The sequence below is a fragment of the Plutella xylostella genome, chromosome 19 (genome assembly GCF_932276165.1).
Source record: "Plutella xylostella chromosome 19, ilPluXylo3.1, whole genome shotgun sequence".
NCBI lineage: Eukaryota > Metazoa > Arthropoda > Insecta > Lepidoptera > Plutellidae > Plutella > Plutella xylostella.
Window position 1 is genome coordinate 6,075,503 of NC_063999.1, and position 25,067 is coordinate 6,100,569.

The 25,067-nt window shown below is 38.5% G+C and overlaps 2 protein-coding genes across 7 annotated transcripts; both read left to right on the plus strand.

The window, feature by feature from the left end:
• The first annotated feature begins 188 nt into the window (after window positions 1-188).
• Window positions 189-18,990, plus strand: LOC105396383 (CREB-regulated transcription coactivator 1). Of its 6 annotated transcripts, none has more exons than XM_048627659.1 (13): window positions 191-412; window positions 3,415-3,602; window positions 4,025-4,179; window positions 4,549-4,645; window positions 5,556-5,718; window positions 6,626-6,787; window positions 9,050-9,121; window positions 10,143-10,250; window positions 10,612-10,704; window positions 10,997-11,005; window positions 13,611-13,706; window positions 15,013-15,163; window positions 15,568-18,990. In XM_048627659.1, exons 1-13 carry the CDS (start codon window positions 299-301, stop codon window positions 15,687-15,689), a joined length of 1,530 nt encoding a protein of 509 aa, XP_048483616.1. In that variant the 5' UTR covers window positions 191-298; the 3' UTR covers window positions 15,690-18,990. The 6 variants fall into 6 exon arrangements, with proteins under 6 accessions (XP_048483621.1, XP_048483616.1, XP_048483618.1 ...); XM_048627661.1 differs by having other exon boundaries at window positions 5,568-5,718; XM_048627662.1 differs by having other exon boundaries at window positions 192-412; window positions 9,074-9,121.
• Window positions 18,991-19,460: 470 nt separating this feature from the next.
• Window positions 19,461-23,135, plus strand: LOC105398110 (dentin sialophosphoprotein). The gene is made up of 4 exons (XM_038105771.2): window positions 19,461-19,621; window positions 19,953-20,040; window positions 20,443-20,556; window positions 21,098-23,135. The coding sequence occupies exons 1-4, from the start codon at window positions 19,500-19,502 to the stop codon at window positions 22,934-22,936; spliced, it is 2,163 nt and encodes a 720-aa protein (XP_037961699.2). The 5' UTR covers window positions 19,461-19,499; the 3' UTR covers window positions 22,937-23,135.
• The last annotated feature ends 1,932 nt before the right edge of the window (window positions 23,136-25,067 follow it).

Consider the following 25,067-nt stretch of genomic DNA (forward strand, 5'->3'; position numbering starts at 1 on the left):
CATAGAGAACCTGGTGATTCTGATGCTTTTTGGTTCAGAAGTACTTAATATTACAGTCGTCGAAATATAACAGGCCCGTTTGGACAGCTCCAAAATGTATGGTATGACAGCTGGTGTCAAATCTATATCATAAAATTAAACTTTAGCAAGAGTGTAGATTAGACACTATTGTTAATTATTATTTAATCTGGCAACATATAACTGTCACGGAGAGCAAGCGCGACAGCAGCGTTTGGTTCTGCGAAATATAGCGCAGATTTTGTGATGTAAAGAGAGAAAATAATATTTGTTGGCCAACATGGCGAATCCTAGGAAATTCAGTGAGAAAATTGCCCTCCACAATCAAAAACAGGCAGAGGAAACCGCTGCCTTCGAGAAGATTATGCAAGAAGTGTCCGCCGCTACCAATAAGGTATGTCGCGTATTTACTCAGGCAATCGCTTCCTGGCCGTCAAATCTATCCGACGTAAACAATAATCATTATATTTCTATTGCGACGAAGTAACTTTGAATAATTTAAGCACTTGTTTAAATACAAAAGCTATTCAATAACAAAGAAGGTTCACCCACAAGGCTCGGTGCTTGTTGTGCTAAACTTGTCATTGTGTGTACTATAGCACCGAGAGCTTCTTCATTTTTACCACATTTCTTGCCACAACAATGAAATATCACTAATAATGGATAAAAATATCATGCTTTACACTCAATATTTTGATAGGAACATCATTAAAGTAGACACAAAACAGATGGTAAGCTGTGCAAATATTGAACTACATATCAATGATCCTATTATAATCATACTCATGATTGCAAAGAGGTTATAATATATTAAATTGGGAAGGTGGATGCTGACATGTGATGGTTGCAGGTGAACTGTGTAAGACAGGGGCGCGTGAAGGTTCCACCGGAGCCTGTTGTTAGCACTGAGTCAACGCTGCGGCCCGCTCAGCAGCTGGGCACATACCGCAGTGGCTCTTTGCCAAATGTGGCGGCCCCACAGGCTACTAGTGCGGACACAGATACCAAGGTTCCATATTTGTTGGAATGCCACCCCCGTTGTACCCAAATTCTGTTTAGTTAAATGTAGTCTTTGCTATTTTTGTTTTCTAGTGGTGCAGTGGTAGCTGGCACACGCTAAATTCTGTTTTTGGTTCCTGTGTATGTGAGCTCACTTTAGTTCATATGGAAAATGACCAGCTCTGGTGTTTGTCACCAACATTGTAATAAGAAGTTGTTATTGATAGTCCAGTAGATAATTGAATATGTTTCTTGATGATTATGATACCTAAATAAGTTAAAAGATACTTAACCATGTTATAACATGTATATTTAATTAAAGACACTAGGGATATTTATTTCCGTCTGTTAAAGTTAGATATTTTAGGCAATGGACTTGCTTGGCAAATGTTTAACAAATGAGCAAATACTAAGATTTTGTTTAAATTCCAACTTTATTTGGTCAATGAATTTGTATTAACCACCCGGCAACTTATCAGAACACTATGGGCATTACACATTTGTAAACATAACTTTGCACCATGTGTTATGAGAGAAGTAGTTTGTACATTTTTTTTATTCAAACAAACATATCTTGTTGATTCATACATAAAAAAACTAATTTGAATATTGGTAGTTAAACATACCTTTGTGTTAGTTTTATATGTTTTGGCCATACTTTAATTTACCAAATCAAATTATGATTATACTTGATTCAAGGTCACTTCTGCTCTATGGATAAACTTGTAAAATGATGCTATTTGATTCTGTTCAGATGATAATTATGGAAAATGTGTTTCACTTGTACTGTTGTTTTCCTCAATAACATTTAACTGAAATACAGCCTGGCATCAAATAAAATCAAAATTATCATGTCTATTTGAACTATCATTATTTTTAGAGAATTTGAGTAGCCTAAATATTAGGCCTAAAAATATGTATCAGCTATTTTAGACTGTGTAGTTTATCCCAATAGATTATATTATTATTTATTAGCGGACCATGCATGTTTAGTTATGGATTCATTTATAACAGCAGGTAAACATAGCTTGTGTATTTCATAGTTTCCACCCAGTATTTGTTGTTATACAAGTATCTTCCTGTATGTAATGTATGTATGTAGGTGTGATTGTCACAATAATAGACATAATTAGCTGGCTTGCCTGCAATAGTTACAATCTAATTGTACTAGAATTATATTTTTGTAGACCATTGGTAAAGTACTATTGAGTACAGTATTTATATACATGATTATAGTAATACAAACATAGATTGATTTAATTGACATATCTATGTATATTTATTATTTATGTGTGTATAATTAAGTATAATTTCCTGTTATATTTATAAATGACTGAATTAGAGTGATAATCTGTGTAGTTAATGTTATTTTTAATTTATCACTTCTGTGCTTAACACAGTTATTTACGTGATTACCGTGAATGAGTTGAGTTGATTCATGTTACTCCATGTAGTATTTTATTTATCACAAAACGCGCAAAGGAAAAAAGATCGTCGCGCTTATTTATTTCAAGTTTACTTAATGAAGTAGGTTTCATGGTCAACGTTATACCTTTCACAGTTCTTTATCTTGAAAATATCCTGCCATGCAAAAACGAGTCCGTTACGAAACTGAGAAATAATGTTTTTAAAAACAAGTTGATGAATGTATGAAGAAATTTATTAATTGCAAACAATATTTCAGCTGAATAGAATTTTTTTCTTCTAAAAATCGATATTGGCGGCTCACCGACACATGCACAGTAGGCGGCTACGTCAGCGGTTGACAAGGATCCACATAAAGAATTCATCATCCACTTCCCCTATGATTAAACGCTCCATTCATTAATTTATATGATCAAATTATACATATATTCATGATCGTTAACAAGGCCGCTAAAACAGTCCATTTACGCTGAAAATAAATGGAAAATTTCACAGCTTATAATGCAATAGAACCACGGTAAATTGAAGAACGAATGACGATGACGGCACTACTGTATTCTGTCAGTCCTCTTGTACTCTCTACATTAACGTTTTTTATACCTACCGGTCACCATATTTTACACTTCATACAACTGGTGACCTATTTAGTTTTAATAATAATATCTAAATAGCAAATATGCTATAGGCATGAATGAAAGAAAAGCGTATCCATACGACGACGCGTGAGAAATATCTGTGTAGTACTTCAGATAACTTTTCAAAAGAATAACTTTCTTGATGGTGTTGTGGCACCTCAAAGGACCTTAGTGCGGATGCACAGGTGCGATGATGCAGCAAAGCACCAGTGTGCTTCGGAACTTGTAAAGCGGCCATTACTCAGAATCCAATCCTCTCTACGCTAAACCTTTCTTTCTTACCCCATTTTACTCCCTACTCCAAACACAACTAAAACCCCATCCTCTTTGTCGCCAGCCGGAAGAGACATGCCTGGCGGCGCAGTACGGGCAGATGGGCGGGCGCTCCGGCGGCACCAGTCCTTCGCGAGCGCCCGGCCCGCGCGGCCGCACCGCCTCGTCGTCTGTGGGGCCCGGCCCCATGAGGAATAGACCTGCTGAGAGGAAGCATGATACCAGCCCGTACGGGAGCTCCGTTTATTTGAGGTGAGTGTGTCAGGTGCCTCAGCTATTGCAAGGATTTCTGTTCCCATTTACACGGATGCTAGGCTGGCTGAGCTGAAAATAAGCATCGACTGTGGTTCCACTGGAGAAAGCCACGTACCTACATGAAATTCGCCCCTTCCTGTCTGAATAGGATATATACCAACGAATGATATAGGGCCTCCGCTGCTCTGCATGATGGGCATCAGCTATCAGGTCTATCAGACGTCCAACGCAGCAGAGGGCCTTCAGATAGTTGGTTGTTTAAATAACGAATGGCAATATCGTTATGACTCGTTTTGCTCTCGAATGTGTCTTGTGCGACGTGTCAATGCGCATACTCGACTGCAATAACCAACTTTCAGCCATCGTATCATAATCTACCGATCCTATTATCCTTACTAACAGTGACTGTTTCTCCACAGCCCCCCGCCCCAGGACAGCAGCTGGCGGCGCACCAACTCCGACTCGGCGCTGCACCAGACGTGCGAGCTGCAGCCGGGCGCCGCGCTGTCGCCGCACCACCCGCTGCACTCGCACGCGCACCCGCACACGCCGCAGCACCAGACGCACCGCCGAGGTACGCCCCCTACACACACACACACACACACACACACACACAGACGTGCACACACAAATATCAGATAACTGCTATGTGCCTAAGGGCAGGACACAAAAATGCGTCTCCCTCCTACTTGCAGGAGTTGCGTGATGGAGCGCGTATTGAGAGCTCATGTTGCGCGATATGTATGATGTATACCTATTTATGTTGCGGCACCTAAAACTGTCTTGTCACGTTTCACACTTTATACAAAGCGTCGGTAGATCGCTCACTTAGATAGAGCGCGACATTTATAAACTGCCTTGCCTTTCACACACTCATGTATGTTTACAGTGATTTATAAAAAGAAATCATTAACAGAACCTCTTTCATCAAACCTTTTTTCAGCCGACATTCACTTGGAAGCGCTAACGTCGATGGGAGCGAACAGCAACAACCGGCCGCGGTCCTCGTGCGAAATACCGCGAATACCCAACAATACGAAGTAAGTAATTAGTTAATTTAACATTAGAATTTCAAAGTCATTTCCATATTTGATCATCATCAATCATGATCGTATTGCCATAGAGAAAATAATATTAGTTTTCTCAGCGCTACTCCAAAAGAATTAAGATGATGGAATATTCTTAGAAATTATCTGTAGGAAACCTAGTGAACTTCGTGAATGCACTATGATCTTTATCTATGGTTATTACTCGATTTTTACGATGTTGTTATTTACGATAATAAAATAACATAGAAAGTGTGTTTCCTTATCGCATATTTTACACACGACTATCTTGTCATGTTATCGACAGACCATGATTAATTGACTAAAATTCAGCTTTAAATTTTGCAATGGTTTATTATTGCAGTATTTTTATCAACTTGCTCGAGTTGCTTGACAGATAAACATTTTATTTTGATTATTACAGCTTATCTATTTTAGTTCAGCATTTAAAGATCTCTAGATATTTTGCGGTGATTGTAAATAATGTTCAAATAAATTCTCAAACCGCGTCTCCCAAGAACTCTGTCCTCTGCCATTCTCACCCAACTACTACATGATACCTGTCCAAATCCGTCAGTCCATTGGGTTACAAATCGTCCGTCGCTACGCTTGTGTATCTCCACTCGATAACTTGTCGATGCACAGCAAACAAATACCCCTCCATTTCGACAGGAAAAAAAAATACATTGGCGCTTAGACATGAAATTTGTGAGACATGAGTGTACATACATACGTTCATTGTCATTGTCACTGATGTGTTGTGTATGTAGCAAAATTCATTATTTTCTTATTCTTACACACAAATACTCTCTGTATTATATGTGAAGACTACAAAGACCGATTCTAATTCTAATCAATTCTCTCTTCAATCTTCAAATCAGTATCCCAACTCTAACAGCAGCAGTTATTTCCAAAGCGTGTACGAGGGCGGCGGCGGCGGCGGCGGTGGGCTGACGTGCGGCGAGCTGCAGATGCCGGGCGGCTCGCTGCCCGACCTGACCTCCGTGCACTACCCCCCCCCGCACCCCGCCTACAGCCGGCCCTCGCCACAGTACCACCACCACCAGGTAACTGATGCTCTACAGGTGTAGTTAGTGGGTGAGCTACAGATGATGGACCTGACCTCCGTGCACTACCCCCCCCCGCACCCCGCCTACAGCCGGCCCTCGCCACAGTACCACCACCACCAGGTAACTGATGCTCTACAGGTGTAGTTAGTGGGTGAGCTACAGATGATGGACCTGACCTCCGTGCACTACCCCCCCCCGCACCCCGCCTACAGCCGGCCCTCGCCACAGTACCACCACCACCAGGTAACTGATGCTCTACAGGTGTAGTTAGTGGGTGAGCTACAGACGATGGACCTGACCTCCGTGCACTACCCCCCCCCGCACCCCGCCTACAGCCGGCCCTCGCCACAGTACCACCACCACCAGGTAACTGATGCTCTACAGGTGTAGTTAGTGGGTGAGCTACAGATGATGGACCTGACCTCCGTGCACTACCCCCCCCCCCGCACCCCGCCTACAGCCGGCCCTCGCCACAATACCACCACCACCAGGTTAGACCTTAGGGCTTATAGCTATAATCATCACGTCCCCACTGCTGGGGCACGGGTCTACCTCCAATTAATCAAGAGTTTTAGGCCCCAACACAAGCAGGCTTGTTCTGAGAGAGTTGTCAGGTAAGTGGGAAACCCGACTGTGAGATGTTTTCAAGCTGCCCGAAGGCATCTGACTAGGCCTATAAGAGCAGTTATTGGGTTAGCTGTAGATGATGGTGGCTCGCTGCTGGACCTGACCTCCGTGTACCCATTATTATTATTAATATGGCTATAAGATAGTGTTTACATCTATTTATTTTTAACCCTGATGAATCGATACTCTTATACATTTTTACCATACAAACAGCTGAACTTCATTTTCCCAAAATACCCCTATAAACAAAACCTCTAACATTCCCTCCCCCCCACAGCAAAGCCCGTCGTCCCCGGGCGGCGTGTCCCCGCCGGGGGGCAGCGTGTCCCCCGCCACCGGGGGCCTGTCCCCCGCGTCAGGGTCCCCCGTCGGCGCGACCGTCCCCCCGCACGACCCCCACGGCATGCGGCATGACAACGGCACGGGGCTCTATGAACAGGTGAGGAGTCATTTGCGATGGAGTCTATGGGCCTTCCCTCAAAAACTGGACAGTATTTAAGAGGCGCTGTCAAACGCCTACAAAATCTTGCGTTTTAAATACATTTTAAATAAAGTTTTTTGTAGTAGATCAGTAAATTGGTCTTCCACAGTTGAGTGACATTTTGACTGTTAGCCAGTTAGCCACAGCATGTTTCATGCAACGAATGTTTTGTCCACAAACTACTTACGAGTTTGTGGGAGTAATGTTCGTTGAATGAAAAGTTATGCGGGCTGAGAGTTCATAGTGTAATCGACTGTGGATAAACCGTTATATTTCCTCTGCTATAAACCATTGTGGTCCTGCAATAACATCGTAGTGTTTGCCACCGAGGTAAAATGATTAGCCAGTCGAGATATGTAGCCAGTCGCTGTCTGAATGTTAGTATATTATGGCAGGCAAATTTTGTTTTCCGAATATAGAAAACAAAGATAAAAATTAGCTTTGATTGATTTTCTCCATCATCCAAAATAGTCCCATGTGCTTAACACCAGATTGTATATGTCGCAGGCATCTGGTTTAATCTCCTGTTTGATTGAACCGCTAGCCCGTTCATTGGATGACGCTACTCAGTTGAATGACTAAAGAACAACTCGTCAAGTGGTTGACTGTAACGTCCAACGTCTTGACTGAACGTTATTCAGCGAAGTCGTTAAATGAGATATAGTATAGCAACTTTGTAATGTCTGGTAAGGATGAACATGACCAGACAAGAGTCAACAAAAAGACTATGTTACAAAGCTCTCATCTCACAAATTAACTAAACAATAACAATAAACGTACCTTGATATTGTTGTTCATAATTATCCAGATTCAGCATTTTTTTTTCTTTGAAACTATCCGCCGGCGGGGTAATAATAGGTAAATCCATGTTGTCGTACTATTTTAACATAAATAACGCACTTTAAACCTAATTTATTTGCAAAATATAACAATACAAGTGCTTTTTGTGTCAGCTGTTCGCTGTTAGACGCCATATTTGTTTTATTCACCACCTGACTGATTTTAAGTCCGCTAACTAGTTGGACGTTTTGTGACGCTTGTACAATCAACGTTCGGCCTAGTCATACAACTGAATAGCGTCATCCAATGAACGGGCTAGCGGTTCAATCAAACAGGAGATTAAACCAGATGACTGCGACATATATACAATGAAATCTCAAGTGCTATTTAACTATTTACATGAATATTTACGGCACATTTGGCTCAATTTGTTTTTAGAACGTAAAAATAGACCACACCTCGTCAATTTATGTAAATAATAAATCAGTCAGGTGACCGGAATTACAAACGTAGACCGCTATTTATTAATGCAAGAATTAGTTTTACATTATATCATTGTGTTACATATACGGCCCGGAATTTCCTCCTATTGAATTGGCCCAATCAAAAGTGTATTGCATTGTGGTAAGGATTGGTTCCAAGAACTGCCACATATAATAGCACACCAAATGCCTCATTAATTTCATTATGATAATTATTCATTCTCAGTAAATATGGTTTCAAATTATTTTTTTAACATGAAAATCATATTTTGTACCTACATTTTTACAAGTATTGTCATGCTTTGCTTTAGGTAATATGTTACATTGTTAAGGTAACGTAATAAAATTATCACTTTTATAAGAACTGAAATAAATAAGATTTAATTACCAATTTGATTAAGAATCCTATAGTTATCTGATTTATTATGCATATCTAAGTGTTACATCATTTAAAAATCGTAAAATTGCGAAAATAAGATTAAGTGCATTCCCCTAAAAATTGCATCTTATCACAAATGATAAGCAAACACAAGACAAGGGAAAATACCCTTATTAAATATTATGTTTCATTTATGTCGGAGGATAGCTGTTAAAGTTTGTAAGATGTAGGACTGGTCATACCTAGAGGTAGTCCGCTAAGCAGTGTGGTGGGTTGGCTGGAAACCACTAAGAGGTAGAGTGGGACCCCCTCCTATCCTCTGGATAGATATTCGGTTACGATATGATGAGGAAGCAGAAGTTATACTCGTATGTATTGTCATGAGTAGTCATGACCCTACTCGGGAGAGGCCTGTCGCCAGTTGTTCACGAATGTTGGCTGATGATGAAATGTTTGAACACTTATAATTTTACTGATATTACTATAAACTAATATTACTATTTACATCATTATTATACCCACATGTTATGTTCCATACCTTTACAATTTTATGTTAAACTTATTATTTTGGTTTTACAGAAACCATCTTTTTATTTATTTCAGAGCCACTTATCTGTACCAAACTCAAATAATTACCTTCACCAAAATAAGGTTCGTTTCGTTTTTTAAAACGTATTTTTTATAGTTCAATCTCCTTAATTGAACTTTTGCTTTGATGCTTACATTGTGCCTGCAAACTTAACATACCGATGCTGCATTACTTACTCGTTACTAACAATTTGTATTCGGTAATGGGCAGTTAAATTTGGTTATCTATGGGCACTATGAAACATTTCTCACCGTTTCCAAATATATGCAAGAAAAAATGTATAAAACATATTTTGTATGACGTTTACGATTCGCTTGCTTTAAACACAACAATTCTAATCGCTTAGCAGACCTTTCTCTTACCTTACTGTTAAATACTATAGTGAATTTCTAATATCGAATGAGGGTATTTAGTTTTACTTTTCATATTGATTCACAAAATATATAGTATAAATGCCAGATGCATGTTTTATCCAAACTAATCAAATAAGTTAATTATATTACTTACTGGCACTTATGTTACTTTTATTACGTATTTTGATCCCGCTCGACTTTTTAATAATACAGCAGCTTCACGAAATATTCAATTTTCTATTGTTTATAACGTTTTTTACATCATGTTTTCAAAATTTGCATGCTTTTCTTTAAACTCTATGGCTAACATTGCGTAAACTTTAACACGCGACTGTATTTTTTTTTCAACATCGTCTATCTTATTTATTATTGTATTTTAATCGCATGGGTAACCAGGTAAACCCAGAGGGTTAAATAATTGTAATAACAACCATAACTTCAAATTAGTTTTAAGTAATCAAAACGTGCCGGTTGGAAATCGGGTTATATTTTTATGGCAATATAAAATAGTTTTTAAATTAGTTAACATGAACTATGATATTTCATTCTTATTCATATTTCATATAAATACATGATATTTCAACTATATACCACTACAGCATTATTAAAGTATATTTTAGCAATAACATTACATTCCTATCGGCACAGCATTAGACACTGGGTTTAAGCAAGGCGAAAAATGATCAAGCAGATATACAGATGTCAATATGTGTAAATTATCTGTTTCCAGAACATGTCACCTTTAGAACACAGTTGGATGTCGTCCAGTTATCAACCGCCTTGTAGTCCCCCCTCTCAATATTCATCCACATCGAACATAAATATACCTTCTCCAACGGTAAGTTGCAACCATCTATACATAATTATTAAGAGTATGAACGAGTATTTTAGTGACCATTAATGTACAAGAAAATTCAACACGAAAAAAGAGCGACTAAGCGCAGAACCAAGCGCTAAACATGGCTATTTAGTTTTAGAGTTCCATATAGTGTTGATAAAAGACTCGAGTCTTTACCAACACTAGGTCTGTACCTCGAAAGGCAAAACGAAACCCTTATAAGATCGTTTTGTCGTCCGTTTGTCTGTCGGCACGAAGAAGCTTAACTTAACGCGTCGTTGGCGCAAATTGTTTTATTCATTTTTATAAATGGTGGAGTTTGCTATATTCAATTCACAAATACTTTATAATAAATTTACAGATGGCGCATAGTCCAGGGAGCCCCGTGGAGTCACCTCAGACGGACTACAGTCTGCAGTCCGCGCTATTACAACCCTTCGAGTCATTTACTATGGTGAGCTATTTGTATTGTTGTTTTGAAGCCATGTAAGGCTATTTTCGCTAGGCTTAGATACTCAATACTCAATACTCAATCTTTAATTGATACGCTAAGGGTAATCTATATTTCTGCCTTTATGTTGTGGTGGATGTTTCTGATAGAAATAATGGTGTTTGTTGTGATAAGCTTCAACTGAAACTGCTATAGTATGTTAATTAACGTGCTAATAAAACCACATGCTATGTGCTAATACTGAGTGTACTGATTTATCAATTAAAACTATTTCTAAACGCTACTTTTGGAGCAGCAAGGAATTGTAAGTACCATTATCTTAGCTTACACTCTAATATTTTCATGAAAATAATGTATTCATAAGTGAATCCGATGTTTTGGACATCGTTACAAAAATATTAACAGTAAAATTACGTCAATTTAGAATTATTGCCTAATGCAACAATCTGGCACATATCTAAAGCACAAATAGATCAAATAAAAATTAAGATTTCAATCACTAAAATCACTGTAAATTTATTCTAAATTAGTAATAATTGAAGGAGAACTGTGCTTTAGAATAAAAGTCTTATTAACTAAGCTCTGAAAGAGCAGTTCTACTTTGAAACACGTCTACACATTGCTAATTTGACAAACGTATCTATGAATTTATCGGCCGTTCCTTGTGAATTTATTTTCGTGCCGAATTTATCACTTTTTTCTAAAATCTAAAGTATTATACTATGCTCCGTAATTTCATATTATAATTTTAAAAACCATGGTTGGCTATGTTCAATGTGTGAGTGATTGCGAGCTAAAAATAGATGTACTATTTTGGCCTACAAATCATGCATTTTAACAAATCCCTTATTCATGAAACCTCGTGTGACGTGAAGAAAGTTCAGTGCGAAATAAAAAATGTGCTAAGCGGTTATAAGTTTACCTTATGCATATAAATTTATGATGGTCTAATACAATTTTCATAAATACGTTTGTCCCCATATACCTACCGTATCGACTAACTATGTGAGTGTAACATGTGTGGATGTTGTGTAAGGACTGGGCGCAACTGGTGCAGAGCCTGGTCGAGTCCGGCTGGACGGCACACGTGCAGGTCACGGAGAATGTACGACACGCATACGAGGAGACTGGAATCACTTGTTGACTGTCGGATCTTTACATAGTCGGATCTTGCATTGGTGGATTTCTGTCTCAGCTAAACAGCTGTTTTGACATCATAGTGAATTTTCCTGATATCAATCCTGATACGGAGAGCTATTCACTCTTGGAGGGTAACATACATAATGTTCACCCGATTACTATAAGAATCCGATAGGCGACAAGTGGGAACGGGCTTTCACACGGCTCGCACACGAAACTGCGAAGACATAACGCATAGCAAACATGTCGCGATGTTAATAGCAGAGGGGTCATTCTAACGTACAATTCAGTTTCGGTGTTGTGTCGCCCACAGAATTGGAACGTTTCGCCAGTACGTGATTGGTGGGCGAAACGTTCTTTGCGTGAACAGTTCATGGGTCAACCGACTGTGGATGAACCGTTTCAGACTCATTTCGAGCATATATCGCAGGCAGCTCTAGTTGGCTTGTTTTTTGCCAAGATAGCTTTTTTATGTGTATTCGCAGTTTTTTGTACGAGCCTGTACACATGATACACACTGTACACACGTTGCGGTGCTAGTGGAAATATACTGCTGTTTAGATTGAGTAAAACTTGCAATTTAATATAACCTATTCCGGCGGAGTTTCCGTTTACACAGTTTTAAATATTATAGTTTTAGTCCTCTGTATTATTTAGATAAATGATATTTACATACAATATTTCACTTACAGCAAATACTATTTTAGCGAAGAGCAGTATGTTTTCACGCTATATTACACCATAATGATGAATGTACTGGTATAGTTTTGAAATTAGCACAACATTTTATGAATGTATCAATTGATATTAATTTAGTTATCATATTCATGTATCAGTATTGCATGCATGTCATTAGACATTTAGCTTTGTAACATTAATTTATAATATCCATACTTTTCTTTTGAACAAAATAGTGTTGTGGCACATGGTGCTAGCCACCGTTTTAAAAGTACATATACTCAATTTTTAATAAATGATATTAAATGCACTTAAATTGTACAGCACTATTAAATTCCCAACTATCATTTGTAAATGTAAAACCTATCAGGGCATGTTTCAACATTTTATATTTCTGTGATATTAATTTCGTATCCGATAACTTTATAACTTTGGTCAAAATATCCGAGTTTCGCATGAACATTGTATGTAATAGTGTAGGCCACGAGTTTATAGACATTTGACACATATACAGCATGTATAAATTACCTAAACTATATTTATCTTAGCACAAGTCATGTATTTTCAAGATGTACTTCTTGATTTGCAGTTTTTTCAGATGTTACGTTTTAATTAGTAGATAGATAGTTTATATTGTTAGATATCTAAGCTACCTGCGGGCTTATCAGACTATAGCCTCGCTTTTTTATACTTACTCGTTTTTGAAACCATTTGACTGGCTGTTTCAGCTGTAAAATTATATCTTCTTAAGTTAAATTTAATATTCCTATAGCAAATTATTGCAAAAATGGTATTGTAATCAAAATAATTTGAAAACCTTTTTAATCGACTGCTTTTATTTTTTTATATTTATTCAAAGTTTTATATGTATATCCAATCCGATTTCGAATTTTAATACAATGCCTTTCTTGCAACACTAATGCATCTGTAAAATTAACAATCTATACTTAAAATTGTTTATTTTAATCCAGTATTTACGACTTTTATTTCAGGATTTGCTACCTTTATCTCTAGTCGTTTTATTTTTGCTTGTCTCAAACTGTTTCTCCTTCTACATTCAGTTGATAACGTGTGGTTTGTGTTTGGTTCAGCTGGACAACCCGACGACGAATTACAACCAGCCGTACATGAACCACGCCGCGCCGCACTCGCCGCAGCCCTCCAGCTCGCCGCACACGTATCCTCAGGTCTGTGCATATTTGTCAAACCTTATTAGCTAATAAGTAGGTACATCTGGCCTAGTATTAAAAATATTACTAGGCCAGATGTGCTGGGTATTGGATTATTAAGACCTGGTTTCTCATGATTCTGTTAGTTACAGTCTCAATAACGGATTTACTGACGACGCGTTTAAGGATTATTACCCTTGTTAATTGGATGAGTCCCATGACGAAAATCTAATAGACCATTCATAAATCAAGCATTATGTGAATCATTCACTCACACTTCATTCAATATTCTGTCATATTCATTGAAATTGGTGTCTATGTCTCTATAATATCAAACAACCTCAAACAACCAAACTTTTTGGTTTTGAGGTTGCCATGGTTACTATTTCTATCGAGGTTGTTTTTTGACATCCGTCATTGAAAATAATATCATTACGCCATGCCCTTTGAAAAACAATACAACGAACTAGATGGAGTGTCAGTGCAAAAGAAAGGACTCAACAAATAACATCTCAATTTCTAAGTAAGGTCTTATTTTAAAATATTTTTTTAGAAGATTTTTCACTTAATTCAATAGTTCTCATTAAGTCATTAGGTTTAACTTCTTATATCTATCTCTGTGGTCTAGTGGTAGAAGCTCAGCTTCATCACCCAGGGATCCTGGGTTCGATTTCCAGGTAGGGCCATTAATTTGTGTTTCTATATTGCGGTTCCAAGTTAGGTTAGGACATTAAATTAAAACTTTTATCTCAGTTTGACAGTATATAAAACCCAGACTGTATTTCGCTTCATTTTTTATGTCACACAACATCTAGTTCGTATATTGTTTATCAAAGGCTCTGTTCATTTTTCCATCTTGAATTCTTGACAAATGTGTCAAAAGTCAACAACCCGTTGCCTGGTTACCGGTCTTAACCAAGTCTTAGCGGAACCCCACAGCAGCAATTAAGTTTATCACGCGATCAAGGGAGTTAACCCCATGATTTAGCATGGTGGGACACTCACTAACCTTAACGGTCCAAAATGTAACCAAACCGAGGCATTTTTAACCTAACCGAATGGTGTGAAATTAGGCCTAAGTGGGTTATTCTAAACAACTTTTGATTTACAACTTTTTGAAATTCGTGAAAAAATATCAATTTACCATAGTTAATAGTCACATGACCACAGAGTTAACTCCCTGAATATTTAATTATATATAAATATGAACAAATATGTATTTTAATTGTAACGAATATAACAATTTTAACCATGCACCATGTGTGTGTACTACAAACTTGCTCCGTTTCAATTTTTCTTTACTTAGTTTTTTTTATCCCTCCAGTCGCCACACCGGTCGTCGCCGCTGCCGGCGGGGAGCCGCGACGCGTGCCGGGAGCGAACCCGGGACCCCGTGCCGGGCGGCCACCCCGCCTTCCCGCCGCTGCCCGTCTACAGCGCGCCCGACACGCCCATCCCGGACATCATACTCACCGGTCAGTTGTTTATAATACTAGTAAGGTTTTTTAATAGCCAAGTGGGGCCCTTGTTAATTTCTACTCTATCTTATATTAATTTGCCAGAGCTTATGGTGACCATATAGCTGTAGGGATGGCTGGGAGGGCTAGTGGGGATGCTAGGACAAAGAAAAATTTATCCCCTCCTTCACGAACTTTCCAGGCTGTACATCTTGATCCACGGACCCACAATGGATGATGAAAATAAGCTCAGGCAGCTTAGACCCTTAATTAGGATATACATAAAGATTTCATTAGAGTCCACCACAAGGTTATTCCATACAGTTCTAGTGCTCCTCCCAAGTCCCAAGGCACGCCAACATGTCACTATATATACCTAAAGTTCATTCATGTAAATTAACAATCGGTCGTTCGCATTTCAGATTACTCGAGCGAGCAGCTCCGCGCGGGGCTCGACCTGGACGACCTGTCTCTGCTGGACGAGCCGAGCGCCCTACTACCAGACTCGTCCGTCGAGCACGAGTTCCGCCTCGACCGCTTGTAGTACCCCCCCGCGCCGCGCCCCGCTCCCAATACTACAAGGCAATTCTATCGTTTCAAGTCTGAGTTAGTGAAGGTAGGTCGTGTCTTAGATTAGTTGTAACTTGCGGCCGGGAGGTGACTTGCGCCGAAACATTCCCCCGACTTGAGGGCGGTCGGGCCCGCGGCCGGCGACAGTACCTGACACAGCGAGCGACGGGCCAGCCGCGAAGCCCTATAAGCCAGTATACATTGTCCTTTTAAAAAATTTACTCATATTTCTTATTCGAGGTATTAGGTACGTTAATGGTTAGATTTTTTAAATTAATCGTACGATCTGTCGACGGTTTGTGTACAGCATGAATTATATTCTATTTAGTATTTGTGAATATCTACTCGAATATCCCGCGGGCCGCGCCGCGCGCGCGCTAGCTCTTTGTACATATACTTGAAAGTGTTCAATTCGACGGAGGTTGCATTTAAGATGCTCTTGTTGCATGCATGCTAGAGTTATACAATATAACACCATTTTATCATTCGTCTTAGCATAGTTATTGTTGACTTACTTTTTTACCGGAGGCACCGTTCTCACTCTTTTTATTATAAAAGGCGGTTGTCAATTGCTTCTGCGATGGTCTATTAGCGTCATTATCAAAATAATTGTTTTTTATCTAATCAAACAGACAGTTAATATTAAAATTCAGCGCATTTTTGAATGCTCATAGTTAAAATTGTACATATAAGAGAGAGAGTCTGCTTACCCTGACCATTGCATTGCTGACTATGACTATGTTGCGTCTAACATTACGTCAAAATGACAACAGAATGCTTTATATTCTGCAAAGCGAAGCGTTGAATATGTGCCAGAAATGCAAGTTAAGGATTTCAAATATTTTTTTTCTATTGTAATTAATTAGATGTCGAATAGCACTGTAAATATGGGAAGGAAATTTATTGTTATTAAAGTTTTAAATAAGCTTTTGTCGCAAACATATCTATTGTATGTGTGTGTGGGTACGTTCGTGTGGTCAATTCTGTGCACCCATTCCCTCTTGAGTGTGTGTGACTACTGAGAATATGCACGTTTACTGCTAAATGTAAAACTGAGACAGTGGGATCAGTTAAGACTGTGTGTTCAATGTCAAGTTATACACTGTACGGGACAAAGGTAGGTCAAAAGTACAGGTTTTCATCGTTTGCATAAACTATATGAGTGTCAATTTTCTTGCATACAAAGTGGCGCCTCTTGCTAGAGAGTTTCTGCTGAATGTTAACATACTTTTGTACTGTTTGCACTACTAGTGCAACAGTCAAGTAACATTTGTGATCTTTAAAAAGTGTCACCAAAGATCCACTAGCCACCATTTAGGTACATTTTTCTGTATAATTTCATTCTTGAACAATGCCATAATGACCAACTTAACTTTGCTGACCATTTTCATGATAAGTCAATTTATTAATATGTTTCCGAAATAAATTTAGTTTCAGGGTACAAAAGAGTACCTACAGTTGATTGATCTCACTGTCTTATTGACGGCGAATAAAAGCAAGTTTTTTTAATATCCTTAGGTATAGTATCTGGAAAACTTTAAGTAGCTATTAAGTTTGAATATTTCTAGTTTTAGGATGGTCACTGTACGGATAATATTAATTTTAAAAAAAATATTAATATAAACAAATTTTACTTCTTAAACTCAATCTTTTGTTAATATTATTGGTACAATGACAATTGATAGGCACATCCATATATTTTGTTATTGTAAATGCTCATTTTGTTACGTTTTAAGAGTCTAGTCAACAAATTATATGTTTCAAAATGACATGGAACCTTGTCAAATCTTTGTCAACGTCAACTGATTTCCATTCCAATAATATTCTCTCTTCGGTATTTGGACCTGTTCATTTTTCGTAGTACTTTTATAAGAATGTTGTGAATACAAGTCCCTCTTTACTGGCGTGTATGATAATGACAATTTTGTTCCTAAATACCAAAATAGACATAATTATGAATGGAAGCTATTACTAGCAGTAATAAAATATAGTGTTCGCATTCAACAAAAGATATGAGTATCCATCCCCAGTCAAACAGTTTCACATAGGTGAAAGATGAGTTAATGGATACCGAATCTATATTTAAGAATTGGCCATTGAATAGTAATATCAAAGAGTTAGTGGGGAATACCTGGGTACTTGTCTGTTTTGTTGTCCGTACACAGGCACGTGCGGCCTTTAGGTTAGCTGATTCGCGATTTGACAAGTTCTGCAATATTTACAGTTATCAATGTTCAATCAAGTTGTTTGTGTTGTCTCTTCAAATTATATAAATCAGAAAGATATTGTGTACAATGTACACATTGATATTTTTATGAAATATTAAATCACTACGGTCATTTTAACGAATTCTGTACTATGATTGCGGTTTGTATTAATGCATGACAAATGATTGTATAAATAGTTATTGTATGATAATTGTGATAAAGGAAAAAGCACAACATAATTCATAGTGAAGCCTAATCTGATGTTAATGTAAGTTCTTTTTTCTTAAAATTGTCATAGTCTTTTCTAAAGTTAGGTACATTATGTACATGTTATTGTAATAAGCTAGTTTCTGCCAAATGCAGAGGATGTTAAGGGCTATAAGTCTGGGGTTACATTCGAGTCTGGATCAGGTGCAATACGCGGTTGCATGTGCGACTCACTACAAGTCGGCCATTTTGTGAATCCAACATGGCGGACGAATCGACGCCATTTTCGATCCACAGAATCCGTTCTTATACTTTATGATTTGACATGTGATTCATATAAAATCAAAGATTAAAAGAATTATTGGTAATAAGTTTTTTATTATTATAATTTTAAATTAGACGACAAATTCTATTCAACAGAAGCAAATTTTATAGAAATATTAAAATTATAAATTTTGATTGTTTTATATTTTAAAAATCAGTACGGCTGGGCCAATGTTAGATGCCATATTATGATTGGCTAGTACCTACTCAAAATTCTAAACTGTGTTGAAATTTTGTACCTTTTGCATTTCGGAGTTTAGGTTACGTATAGTTTGGATAGTTGATGTGCATAGTGCGTGCGAGCCGAACTGAGAACAGGCGTCAGAGACAAATCTGGGCGGTCTACTCAATATACTAAGAGCTCTTACTATTTGTCTTTCATATTACGACATAAATGTTTTTCTCAAATATGCACAAAGTTATTGAATTATGCAGTAAGGTGTTTCAAGGGTTTGTTTTATTTAAACCAAATGTACATAATAAGTGTGATAGAGATGAAACAAATTGTCTCGTTTAAAAATAAAATTGTTGTAAGTATTTCAGCATTTTTACTCCATTATGTGGAACTATAGTTTGTTTTGTCTTTTGGTTTTTCTTGAACAGAATTATATATCAGGTATGTTCAGATGTTGCAAAGTACCTATATAGGAAGTTGTGAATCTGATGATCTAGCACATGCAATGCGAGGAAACCAATTTGATAAATGAAATAGTATAAATATTCGTTGATAAATTAATGTAGTAGGCAGGTCTCTGAAGCCCGACCGAGAAGGTGTTATGATTTGGAGGTTCTGGTTGCATGTATTTGAGTATCTATCTTATTGCTGCAAGGGACAAAAGTTATTAGGCCACAAAACGTGAATTCGCATTTGTAATCCTCAGAAAAATAACTAACTTTATAGACTGGCTGGTAATATCAATCAGGTTCTTATAATAAAACCTTTTTCTACATAGAGTTTTATTTTGAAAACTTCAGCTTTTGAAAGCATAGATAAATGAATTCGAAATATGTATTCTTCTGTCACTTGATAAAATTTGACAGATTTTATGCCACATTTTGTAAAGCCAAAAATGCGTTTTACTAAAGTTTTGTTATTATTTAGCAGTTTTTTAGTATTTGCAATAGCTAAACCAGCCTACATCAACGACCAAATAAACGATAGATATGAGTAAGTACTTTTTGATGTTATATTTAAACCTAAGACCACATTGCTTTATATTTTCTATCCATACAGTCTTCACATTCTATCTCATCTATCATGATCTAAATTCTTCATTGTCCGATCAGACTTCATGTAGGTATCGGAATTCTGACTTAGCTGTCAAATTACTAGTTAATAAATGTGGGGTCTTGGCAAAGGCGGATTTGCTATCCCATGGTTTCCTTATGAGTCATGCTTTGATTATTAATAATCAAAGGAGTCATGACACCGTGAGCAGCAACTACGCTAATAAATACTTACCTATTTAATGAACCTACTAACATAGTGAAGTTTCCAGAGAAGCGGAGGAGGGTGATTACGACGCTATCGACGAGGAGGGGGGCGTGGAGGAGCCGGCGGATCTGCAGGAGGAGGCTAATGTGAAGGTAATTCAACCCTTTTTATGAAACTAAGATCTTAACGGCTGGCCGGCGATGGTGGCGCCATTTTGGTGACGTATCCCTTGACATTTACTGAGAAAAGTATATTGTCATATATTATGGTGCAATTATTACCTATTTCGGGGTACTAAACTAAAATTTTACCGCAATTTAAATCATTATTAAGTATCATAGATGGCGCCACTTTCTGTTCATATTATAATATCAATTTACGTCCGATAATATCCGTAGGTACTGATGATACTTAGTGCAACGCACATTTTTAGTCAGAAATAAAGAAGATAGGATGGAGGAAAAATGCACCCGCTTACTTATCTATCTATGTTGCAAAAAGTCTCACTAAAATTTCCCTACCTAGATTGTCACATCTAATCACACCGCTTTCAGGATTCCCGAGCCAACTACGACGCTGAAGAGGAACCGCCGAGCGGCCCCGAGGCCGAGCGACAGCTGCGGCGGGCGAGACTGCAGGCGAGGATACAGGCACAGGCTGAAGACAGGGTCAGTTGGTCTTTGTTGTATGTAGCAGACTAGGCAAACGTAGTGTGGGATGCCCTCCGGCTAGATGGGGTGACGGCTTGCGAAAGATGGCTGGTTATGATTGGATGCGGAAAGCTAAAGATCGCCTCCAGTGGCGTGCTTTGGGAGAGGCCTACGTCCAGCAGTGGACTGCTATAGGCAGATGATGATAATGAGGTATGTAGCAGGATATAAGGTGCGAGCGGGCCCGAAGCCGAGCGGCAGATGCGGCGGGCGCGACTGCAGGCGAGGATGCAGGCACAGGCTGAAGACAGGGTCAGTTGGACTGTATTGTATGTAGCGGGATATAAGGTTGCAAGGATATACGGGGCATTGTTTGCGAGGTGTTGTAGTTGGATATAAGGTTTATTATGAAGCATTGTTTGATACATTTTTAATTTATTTTGTATGTACCTAACTATGTATGTATGTAGGTATGTACTTTTTTACGTTAACAAAATTTGTCATCATGAAGTGCAGACACTATGAATTTGTTTTAAAGCATATCACAATAAATTTCCAGAATGCCGACGAAGAAAGTGAACAAACCGTGCAAGACAGTGAAGACGCCGACGAGGATCCCGAGCCCCAAGACAACAGACAACGCAGCGCCACGGACTACGAGAATGAGGAGAGACCGCGCCCGCGCCAGCACACGCCCGCGCGCAACCGGTACAAACACTACCGACAGAGAGAATACGACGCCAGAAACAACCGCATGCCACAACAGAACCTTGACGATGAAGCCGCTCTCGAGAACAGCGGCAGCGTACACAATCAAAAACAGAAATACAGCAATGTCGAATACTCTGATGCCAACGATGATAGCGACTACGAAAATTACCGTAACTACAATACTATGAATGCCAAAAACAAGAAAGGTAAAATAGACAGTAGCTTCTACGGAAATATCACGGCCAACCGACAAAGGCGACATGCTGATGTTCAAAATGCCACCTCAGCGCCCGTCGAGAAGCCAGCAGGTGAAGTGGCGAAAAAGGAGGAAGAAGCAGCAATTAAGCGACACATAGATAAACTTACCACTGACGAACTCGAACAATTGTTAAGTACCCTTTCTGAAGATAAAAGGACCTTGCTCGCGAAGATTATTATGGATAACGATAAGAATATCAATGCTGCTAAACTGATTGATAATAGTGATCTTAGAAAAAGAGAAATAACTAAAAAGGCCGGTGCGATGAATGAGAATAACTTAATTGACAGTAATCAGCTGGATGAAAAAGCCCAGGGTGGTGCAGATATCAGCTCTGATGTAACTAATTTGCTAAGTGGTAATGGAACCATTAATAATATGGTAGTTGAAGCTGAAAACATAACTGATTCTACCCAATCTGCTTTAGTAGCTGATAAGACTGAAGTTAATAAAGAAGTTAATCTGGTAGCGAATGCTGCCGAACCTGCTGCGGATCCTACTCCCAAAAGTTCAGATCCTGAACAACAGAGTCCAGCTAAGACTGCCAACAAACGAGAGGCCAGGTATGATCATTTTAGAGCAGACAATTCTGCCCTCATGGATCAAAACTTATTGGATGAACAAGAAAACTTCTGCAATCGGGACGATCAACTAACCGATTATGCAAACGAAGAATCAGATATGTACGAAAACAATAATATTCGTAAACGACACATAATATACGAGCAAGAGAACTCTGATATCAATGATTCTATGAATTCATTAGAGGATTCCTTTGGTAATTCAAACACCTACGACGAAATTGATTCCGGATCGGACATGGAACCACATGTGAGGGTAAAAAGGAAAAACCCAGATTTGGTTGTAAAGAAGAGAGCTGCTGCCCTCCTTCCGGAATCGAAAGTGGCGTATGTGCCCTTCAGGACCGAAAATGAAGACGACGACACCGCTGAAGCTAACGAGTTCGAAGATGACGGTTTGTATGTTCGACCATCCAACTTAGAAGGGGACCTGAACAACAAAGAAGTGCCACAGTCTAAAGTGCGCAGCAATAAGAAAAGATTTAATTTTAGAGCATCGGACAGTAATAGGCAAGCGAGTGATGTTGGTATAGGGTCAGACTCCGACAGTGTGTTATCAGGCTCGGAAGGAGTCGATGACAATTTGATGTTCAATAACGCCGCACGTAACAAGCGCTCTGCTAATGTCGGCGCACAGTACACGAACGAAAATGAAGATGCTGATAAGTTAAATGACCGTGCTGAAATGGCTGCAGAATCACAAAAACTGTCTGACCATAACATGAATCTTGCTTACCAAGAAAACGATGCGTTTGGCCCTCTGCCTAGAAACTATGAAGGTGAATTGAACAGGTATAAAAGGATACGTCGTGTGAAACATCTCCCCGCTTCCCATGATAATGAATAACTTTAGTTCATAGTGTCCAAGAGCTTCTAATGTATGATACTAAGGTATAGTCCATTTCAACTTAAATAGTAGGTACTTATCGTTAATTTAGTTTATAGTTAATTTACCATGTTTTATAGTAGTTGTTTATAAGATTCAATGTTATGGATTTGCTGTTTGTATGTATCTAATTATAATAAATATTTCTATTGACTCATAATAATTTGTATCTTTTCTGACTCACTCCTCAAAGTTTGGCCGGTATCAGTATCGTACGTTTCGGACCAAGTTTGGTTACAATAGGGGGCGGACCTGTGTGAATTTCTATTCAAAGAATACTGATGCCTTAATAGAACAACGCAGACTCGATGCGATGCGTACCTCAAGGCGACGATAGGTACATAGGTATAGATAGGGTATAGGTATTCGGTCAAGATGTTCAGGGAAGCTGATGGAAGTAACCTGTTGAGTCATTTATTGGGTAAACTATAATGTGGCAAGTTACTTGGCGACCCTCCTTGCGGGGTGAAAGAAGTGGCGGGGGCGAGGTAGCACGACATGCTACACACGTAGAAAAGTGTGCCCGGATTAATCTCGCGATAGCTTGTAACTATTTCTGACGTAAGTAAAATTTTATTCTATGAGTGTTCCCGTAAATGTCATATTTAGCTTAAAATTTATAGTTTGACAGCATTAAAATTTGGATGTTTACCTTCAGAATATCTACCAATTTGAATTTATTTATGTAAAAGTGTTTTATTTTATAAATCAATTTCCATGTCACTTTCATGTTCACTCTCTGTTTGAACTTGTTCATCGCCGTGTAGCTCATCTGACAGAAATAGGCAGAAATACACTGCTATACGTAATCACTGCAATAAGGTGTGTAGGGATGCACAACGACGCCATATTCACGAATCGGTTCAAAACGGTGACCCAGCTAAAGTCTGGAATTTCCTCAGGTCGCTAGGAGTTGGTAGATCTCGTTCTGATTCTATTCCCAAGGACATAGACATTAACTGTCTTAACCAGCATTTCACATCCTCTGTGGCCATGAATAGTGCTACTAAACACAACACACTGAATTTTCTTTCATCTCAACCAACTCCTGACATTTCCTTATTTAACTTCAGTGACTTTACCGATTGTGACGTTAAGAAGAGCATACTACATATCACATCGAATGCGATCGGTACTGACAGTATCAGTCGGAACATGGTTCTTCCTATTCTTGACATAATCCTCCCAGTAATCACACACATCCTTAACTATTCCATTTCCTCTAAAACATTCCCATCCGCTTGGAAAGATGCTCAAGTCACTCCCTTGCCCAAGAAATCCAATCCATCTCTTGCTGACTTCCGTCCTATTTCCATCCTTCCCTTCCTTTCCAAGGTACTCGAACGTCTGGTCCATTACCAGGGGCGCGATTCACATCTCAACCGAAATATTTGTAAAGCGATACGAACGAGTTACGAGATGAAATCCGCAATGTTTAAAAACGCGATTCATAGCACACATACTTTGATCTCGTTTTCATATCGCTAGTTCGTATTTGGATGGCTTGAGTGAAATGAATGAAACTATATTTTTTTTAATTGCCATGCAAAAATTATAAATACTACCACTAATTGTTTTAAATAATTTTGTTCCTACAGTATATTTTGTTGGAATTAGTGTCGATAGCAAGTATCAAGAAACAGCTTTTTAATTCAACGTTGAAGAAATTCATAACCTGTGGCACTTTTGACAGCCGCCATGTTTTCTCCATAAAAACATTGATTTTCTTTGCTCATTTCATCCAAAATTGAATTGAATTGAATTCTTTGCTCATTTTCGTGTCAACGTAGTTTTTTTGGAAAATAAGAAGAAAGGAAGTTTAACTTACTTAGAGAAATACGACTGAGACATGTAAGTATCAATGTATTAACCTATTTTTTTTGAAATATAAATGTTACCGGTTGTAGTCAAGAAGGTATTGTAATTTACGATGTATCCAATTTCTGTTTTGAATTGTTTTAGAAACACAAGCAGCAGCCGATGTGCTTGAGTAGCAGAAGGAGCAACTGCGTTGTGAGAGGGCCACGGCTTCAGCCCTCACAATGATAGCTGATTAGCTGAAGTAATGAACAGACAGGCTGCAGTCAATGAG

Bases quoted from the DNA above. Each gene is read 5' to 3' on its own strand.
- LOC105396383 (XM_048627659.1), top strand. From the start codon at position 299: ATGGCGAATCCTAGGAAATTCAGTGAGAAAATTGCCCTCCACAATCAA. The intron at 13,707-15,012 runs GTCTGTGCATAT...TTATCCCTCCAG, and splicing joins CGCCGCACACGTATCCTCAG to TCGCCACACCGGTCGTCGCC. The intron at 15,164-15,567 runs GTCAGTTGTTTA...TTCGCATTTCAG, and splicing joins CCCGGACATCATACTCACCG to ATTACTCGAGCGAGCAGCTC.
- LOC105398110 (XM_038105771.2), top strand. From the start codon at position 19,500: ATGCCACATTTTGTAAAGCCAAAAATGCGTTTTACTAAAGTTTTGTTA. The intron at 19,622-19,952 runs GTAAGTACTTTT...TGAAGTTTCCAG, and splicing joins CAAATAAACGATAGATATGA to AGAAGCGGAGGAGGGTGATT. The intron at 20,041-20,442 runs GTAATTCAACCC...CACCGCTTTCAG, and splicing joins AGGAGGAGGCTAATGTGAAG to GATTCCCGAGCCAACTACGA.